The 6,429-nt window shown below is 70.9% G+C and overlaps 2 protein-coding genes across 3 annotated transcripts in view; both read right to left on the reverse strand.

Moving 5' to 3' along the window:
- Positions 1 to 43: 43 nt before the first annotated feature.
- LOC118178694 (copine-5-like) lies at positions 44 to 3,273 on the reverse strand. Of its 2 annotated transcripts, none has more exons than XM_035347412.1 (7): positions 3,038 to 3,273; positions 1,910 to 1,950; positions 1,775 to 1,821; positions 1,019 to 1,122; positions 604 to 643; positions 415 to 491; positions 44 to 127 (listed from the first exon to the last, which is right to left on the reverse strand). In XM_035347412.1, the coding sequence occupies exons 1-7, from the start codon at positions 3,118 to 3,120 to the stop codon at positions 64 to 66; spliced, it is 456 nt and encodes a 151-aa protein (XP_035203303.1). In that variant the 5' UTR covers positions 3,121 to 3,273; the 3' UTR covers positions 44 to 63. The 2 variants fall into 2 exon arrangements, with proteins under 2 accessions (XP_035203303.1, XP_035203304.1); XM_035347413.1 differs by having other exon boundaries at positions 1,910 to 1,974.
- Positions 3,274 to 5,233: 1,960 nt separating this feature from the next.
- The window catches only part of PPIL1 (peptidylprolyl isomerase like 1), a 1,756-nt gene continuing 560 nt past the window's right edge, over positions 5,234 to 6,429 (reverse strand). The window contains exons 2-4 of the mRNA XM_035347374.1: positions 6,170 to 6,324; positions 5,582 to 5,650; positions 5,234 to 5,480 (exon numbers count right to left, since the gene is read on the reverse strand). Of these exons, the coding sequence (XP_035203265.1) occupies positions 5,260 to 5,480; positions 5,582 to 5,650; positions 6,170 to 6,324 (445 nt within the window). The 3' untranslated portion in view covers positions 5,234 to 5,259. The remainder of the gene's footprint in view (positions 5,481 to 5,581; positions 5,651 to 6,169; positions 6,325 to 6,429) is intronic.

Raw genomic sequence — 6,429 nt, forward strand, 5'->3', positions numbered from 1 at the left:
GGGGGGGGGAGGGGGCGCAGTGACCCCTGTGTCTGGGGAGCCGGGGGGGGGGCACCCCAATGCTCACCCGTTGGAGAGGGCCGGAGCCGGCTTCTTGCCGCGGGGGTGCGCGGTGACCGTCCCCATCCTGCGGGGACACGCAGCGGGGTGACGGGGGGGGGACGCAGCCCCCAGCCAGACCCCGTGGGGAAACTGAGGCAGGGCTGGGGGTGGGGGGGGACACTCATCCTGAGGGGGAGCAGCCCGGAGCCGTGCTATCTGCTCCGGGCTCTGCTCTCCATCCCAGACACCGCCGGGGCGCAAGATAAGGACGCGGGCGCCATCACCGTCACTGTCACCCGCGGGACGCCGGGCACCCAGCCCGCTCCAACGCCCCCCCACGCCCACCCCCCCGCACCTCCCAGCCCTGCTCACGTCAGCGGCTTCTCCAGGCGGCTGCCGGCCGAGCCCACGATCTCACCGAGGGTGCAGAAGGCCTGGCCCAGGAAGTCCTGCGGGAGCCTGGGGTCAGCGCGGCGTCCCCAGCCCCGTCCCTGTCCCGTCCCCATCCCATCGTCCCTGTCCCTGTACCCTGCAGCCCCACAGGGCTGGTGCCGTACTCACGTGCTTGGAGAGGTCGGGGCTTTTGGAGTCCACATCGTACCTGGGGGATGGACGCAGCGTGGCAGCGGGGACGGGGATGGGGAGGGGGACTGGGACGGGGACGGGGACTGGGACGGGGATGGGGACTGGGACGGGGATGGGGACGGGGATGGGGACGGGGACTGGGACGGGGATGGGGACTGGGACGGGGACTGGGACGGGGACAGGGATGGGGACTGGACACAAATGGGGACTGAGATGGGAGAGGGATGGGAGTGGGAGTGGGACAGGAGGCACGTGGGGATGGGGAACGGGGCTGGGAATGGGGTTGGGGATGGGACCGGATGGGACCAGCCCCCAGCACCCGCCTGGCTCCGCCTTGGCAGCGCAGCCCAGGGCCCGGGGGGGCGGGGGCCCGGGGGGCCGGGGCACTCACAGGTCGAAGCGCAGGTTCTGCTTCTCCTCGAAGAAGTAGTCGAGCACGAACTTGCGCACGAAGTCGGGGTTCAGCGAGTTGTCGATGACCTCGGTGCGGCCGAACTGGGGGCAGCGCCGTGGGCGTGGGGCCAGGCGGGCCGGGGGGGCCGGGGGGGGGCAGGTGCCCCTTTGTGCGGCAGCGCGGGGCTGCGCCGCCCGGCCCGCCCGCTCATTACGGCCCGGAGCCCCTCAATTAACCAGCGGCTAATTACAGGGCACGCGGCGGCGGGGCGGGAGCGGGGGCTGCGGGAGCGCCCCCTCCCCGGGGCCAGCAGTGCTGGTTGGCCACCTGCCCAGCGCCCCAGCACGCTGATTGGCTGCCTGCCCGGCACCCCAACATGCTGATTGGCCGCCTGCCCGGCACCCCAACATGCTGATTGGCCAGTGAGCTGATACCCCGACATGCGGATTGGTTGGTTGGGCAGCACCCCAACATGCTGATTGGACAATTTGGCTGCACCCCGACATGCTGATTGGTTGGCACCCCGATATGCTGACTGGCCAGTTTGACAGCACCCCAACATGCTGATTGGTTGGTTTGGCAGCACCCCAACATGCCCATTGGCTGGCACCCCAACATGCTGATTAGCCAGCTGGGTAGCACCCCAACATGCTGATTGGCCGGTTCAGCAGCACCCCAACATGCTGATTGGTTGGTTCGGCAGCACCCCAACATGCTGATTGGCCGTGCGGCAGGGCAGGGCCGGACTCTCACCTCCCGCCACTGCTTGGTGTCGAGGCCCTGGGTGTAGAGCACGCAGACTGGGGGCAGAGGCGGCAGCGCTCAGCGCGGCCCCGGCCCCCCCCCGGCCCCCCGGGACCCCCGGCCCCCGCTCCCGGCCCCACTCACGCGGGTCGGACTTGGAGAAGGTGTCCTTGTCCAGGAGCTGCCTGCGGGGAGAGGCCGGGGGGGAACTGAGGCATGGCGGGCTGGGGGGGTCCGTGCGGCGGGGTGCGCGCACAGCCACGTTTTGGGGTGCACGGCCGTGTGTCGGGGCGCACCCACGTGTCAGGGACCACGCGGCCGAGTGTCGGGGTGCACACAGCCACGTGTCAGGGCACGCACAGCCACACGTCGGGGCGCACTGCCGTGTGTCGGGGCGCACACCCCCATATGTCGGGGCGCACACCCCCGTGTGTGGGTGCACCCCCCCGTGCCGGGGTGCGCACGCCCGAGCTGCGGCACGGAGCAGAGGCTCGGGGAGTTTCTCCAGTCCCCGATGGAGTGGGAGGAAAATAGGTCGGAGCGGCCGCGGGCAGCACGGCCGGGGGGGGGGGACCCAGCACCGCGACCCTGCGCCCCCAGCCCTCGTGAAGGGGTGTGGGGGTCCCGGGGGGGTCCCAAAGCGCGGCGGGGCTCAGCCCTCGCTCAGGGCTGGGGTCTGGGGGGAGGACGCGAGGCAGGGAGGGGGCGGTGAGGCCCCCCCTGGGCAGCCAGCGTGGTGCCAGCGCGGGGGGGCCCGGGCGTCCCGGGGCGCGAGACGATGGGTGACAGGCGGCAGCGAGCCCCAGCAGGCACCGGGCCCGGGGGGGGCCGGGGGGGAGCGGGGGGGGGCCCCCCCCCCAGGGGGGGGGCGGGGGGGGGGGCGCCGGGCCCGGGGGGGGGGGGGGGACCCCCCCCCCCCCCCTCCTGCACACCCCCAGAGCCCCCACTCCCTGCCCCTCCAGTTCTCCCAATGCCATGCACCCCTTTGCCTCCCAGTGCCCCCAGTGCCTCCCAGTGCCCCCCCAGTGCCTCCCAACAACCCCCCCGTGCCTCCCAGTGCCTCCTGCCGTGCTCCCAGTGCTCTCTGTGCTACCCAGCACCATCTGCTCTCCCAGTGCCCCCCAATGCCCCCCAGTACCCCCACAACCCCTGGGGTCCCCAGCACCGTCCGCCCCCCCCGCTCCCCAGTGCCTCCCAGCGCCTCCCAGCACCGCACCGCACCAAACACCTCCCGCTCCCCCCGGTGCCCGGCGCCCGGTGCGGCTCCCCCACCTGCAGGACACGGTGAGCTCCACCTTGGTGGCCGGGACGGTGCCGGTGCCGGTGCCCGGTTCCAGAGCTCCCAGGCCCGCCATGCCCCGGCTCCGCCCCGCCCGGGGACGCCGCCGCCGCCGCGCTGCTCCCGGGGCTGCCCCGGTGCGGCTCGGGGCTCCCGGTACCGCGCGCTGCCGCAGCGCCGCCGCCCCCGGGGCTGCCCCCGGAGCCTCCTGCGAGACCGCCCCGGTACGGCCCCGGTACGGCCCCCGCGCCGCCCCCGCGCCACCCCCGGCATCGCGCGGGGCTCCCGGTGCCCCCCCGCTGTGCTCCCAGTATAGCCCAGTGCTCCCAGTGCCGCTCTGCTGCGCCCCCGGTATCTCCCTGTAACGCCCCACTGTGCTTCCAGTGGCTCCCAGTGGTGCCCTGCTGTGCTCCCAGTATGGCCCAGTGCTGCTCTGCTGCGCCCCCAGTATCTCCCAGTGCCACCCCGCAGTGCCCCCAGTGTCTCCCAGTGCTCCCAGTGGTGCCCCACTATGCTCCCCGTATGGCCCGGTGCTCCCAGTGGTACCCTGCTGTGTCCCCAGTATCTGTCAGTGCTCCCAGTCCCACCCTCCTGCATCCCCAGTATGGCCCAGTGCTCCCAGTGCTGCTCTGCTGCACCCCCAGTATCTCTCAGGGCAACCCCACTGTGCCCCCAGTATGGCCCAGTGCTCGCAGCGGTACCCTGCTCTGTCCCCAGTATCTCCCATTGCTCCCAGTGCCGCCCCAACACATCCCCACTATGGCCCAGTGTTCCCAGTGGTACCCTGCTGTGCCCCCAGTATCTCCCAGTGCTGCCTCGCTGTGTCCCCACTTATCTCCCAGTGCCACTCTACTGCATCCCCAGTATGGCCCAGTGCTCCCAGTGCTGCCCTGCTGCACCCCCTTTGTGGCCCAGTGCTCCCGGTGCCCCCCCAGCCCCACCACCTGCAGGCCCAACATCCCCCAGTGTCCCTATGTCCCCAGTGTCCCCCCATGCCCTGCTGCCTCCCAGTGCCTCCCAGTGTGCCCAGTTCCCCTGTGCCCCAGTGCTCTGCGGTGCTCAAGGTGTCCCCCCAGTCCCCATGGTGGGGGTGTACTGGATGCACTGGTCAGCTGGACTGGGCCCATGGGCGACATCTCCGTGTCCCCACAGGTGACATCTCCGTGTCCCCACAGGTGTGGCATCTCTGTGCCCGTGGGTGACACCTCCACGCCCCACGGGTGACACCAGTGTGCCCCATGGGTGACACCTCCAGGCACAGGGGTGACACCTGTGTCCGTGGGTGATGGCTCCATGTCTGCAGAGGTGACAACTCCGCATCCCGTGGGTGACACCTCTGTGCCCGCAGGTGGCACCTCCACGTCCCCATGTGTGATATCTGTGTCCCCTTATGGGTGACATCTCTGCACCCACAGGTGGCACCTCCATACCCTGTGGGTGACAACCCCCCCAGTGTCCCCCATGGGTGACACCTCCATGTCCTGTAGGTGACCCCCCCCAGTTGGTGTCCCCCCAGGTGCCAGCTCTGTGTCCTGTAGGTGACACCCCCCAGATGACATCAGTGTCCCCCCATGGGTGATGCCCCCAGTCGGTTTCCCCATGGGCGTCCTGTAGGCGACCCCCCCCCGCATCAGTGTCCCCCATGGGTGCCACCTCCATGTCCTGTAGATGACACCCCCCATCAGTGTCCCCCAGGGGTGACACCTCCACACCCCATGGGTGATGCCCCCAGTCGGTGTCCCCACGGGTGTCCTGTAGGAGACCCCTCCCCATATCAGTGTCCCCTGGGTGCCACCTCCATGTCCTGTACGTGACCCCCCCCATCAGTATCCGCCATGGGTGCCAGCTCCACGTCCTGTAGACGACCCCCCCAGATGACATCAGTGTCCCCCCATGGGTGACCCCCCCAAGTGGTGTCCCCCATGGGCATCCTGTAGGCGACCCCCCCCCCATATCAGTGTCCTGCATGGGTGCCACCTCCATGTCCTTTAGGGGACACCCCCCCATCAGTGTCCCCCTGGGTGTCAGCTCTGTGTCCTGTAGGCGCCCCCCCATCAGTATCCCCCAGGGGTGCCGCCTCCATGCCCTGTAGACGACCCCCCCCAGATGACATCAGCGTCCCCGAACGGTGACACGGGTGTCCCGTAGCGGCCCCCCCGCCCCGCCGGTGCCGCAGTGAGGCCTTGCCGCCCGTTCCACGCCTTTATTGGCCGCGTCAGCCGGCGGGCACGGCGCGCAGCACCTTGACGTCGTCCAGCGGCCGGTCCTGCGCGCTCGTCTCCACCATGCCCACGCGGTTGAGGACGCCGATGCCCTGGCAGACGCGGCCGAAGATGGTGTGCTTCCCGTCCAGCCACTGCGCGGGCGCCAGCGTCAGGAAGAACTGGCTGCCGTTGGTGTCCGGCCCCGCGTTGGCCATGGCCAGGATGCCGGCGCCTGCGGGACGCGCCCGGGGAAGCCCCGTTTGGGTCTTTGTGTTTGTTTTTTTGGTGGGTTTGGTGGAGGGGGGGGGGGGGGGTTGGGGGGTGGGCGCTCACCGGTGAATTTCAGCTCGGGGTGCAGCTCGTCCTCAAACTGCTTGCCGTAGATGGAGGCCCCGCCGCGGCCTGCGGGAACGGTGGTCAGAGCCCCCCCCCCCCCAATGGGCACGGGGGTCCCGGTGTCCCCATGATGGGGCTGGGGGGAGCCCAATGTCCCCTCATGGGGATGGGGGGGTCACAGTGTCCCCTCATGGGGATGGGGGGTGGGGGCAGTGACCCTGTCAGGGGTTGGGGGGGGGCTGGTGTCCTCATCATGGGGCTGGGGGGGTCCCGGTGTTCCCACCATGGAGTGTGGAGTCCCTCATGTCCCCATCCCAGGCTGGGGGTCCCTCATGTCCCCATCATGGACCCGGGGGGGGGGGGACAGTGTTCCCACCACAAGGCTGGGGGGGTCTCTGGTGTCCCACTGGGGAGCCAGGGGGGTCCCGGTGTCCCCATCCCATAGCCGGGGGGGTCCCAGTGTCCCTGGGCTGGGGGGCCCTGGCGTCCCCAGCACGGCCTCAGGGGGGTCCCAGTGTCCCCATCATGGGGTGGGGGCTCCCAGCGTCCCCATCCCTCGGCCGGGGGGGTCCCGGCGGCGCTCACCGGTGCCGGTGGGGTCCCCGCCCTGCACCATGAAGTCCCTGATGACGCGGTGGAAGCGGGTGCCGTTGTAGTACCCGCGGCGGCACAGCTCGGCGAAGTTCTTGCAGGTGCGCGGCGCGTGGCGCCAGTACAGCTCCAGCACCAGGGTCCCCATCCTGCGCCGGGACCGACCCGTCACCGCCACCGGCACCGGGGGCTGAGCGGCACCGGAGCGACAACGCGGTCTGCACGCGGGGCACCGGGGAGGGCCCGGTACCGGG

The sequence above is a fragment of the Oxyura jamaicensis genome, chromosome 26 (genome assembly GCF_011077185.1).
Source record: "Oxyura jamaicensis isolate SHBP4307 breed ruddy duck chromosome 26, BPBGC_Ojam_1.0, whole genome shotgun sequence".
NCBI lineage: Eukaryota > Metazoa > Chordata > Aves > Anseriformes > Anatidae > Oxyura > Oxyura jamaicensis.

Excerpts from the sequence above, each read along its gene's own strand:
- LOC118178694 (XM_035347413.1), bottom strand. The coding sequence starts at position 3,120 with ATGGCGGGCCTGGGAGCTCTGGAACCGGGCACCGGCACCGGCACCGTC. Across the intron at positions 1,123-1,774 it reads ACACCAAGCAGTGGCGGGAG|TTCGGCCGCACCGAGGTCAT; the intron begins GTGAGAGTCCGG and ends CGCTGCCCCCAG. Across the intron at positions 492-603 it reads GCCCCGACCTCTCCAAGCAC|GACTTCCTGGGCCAGGCCTT; the intron begins GTGAGTACGGCA and ends AGGCTCCCGCAG.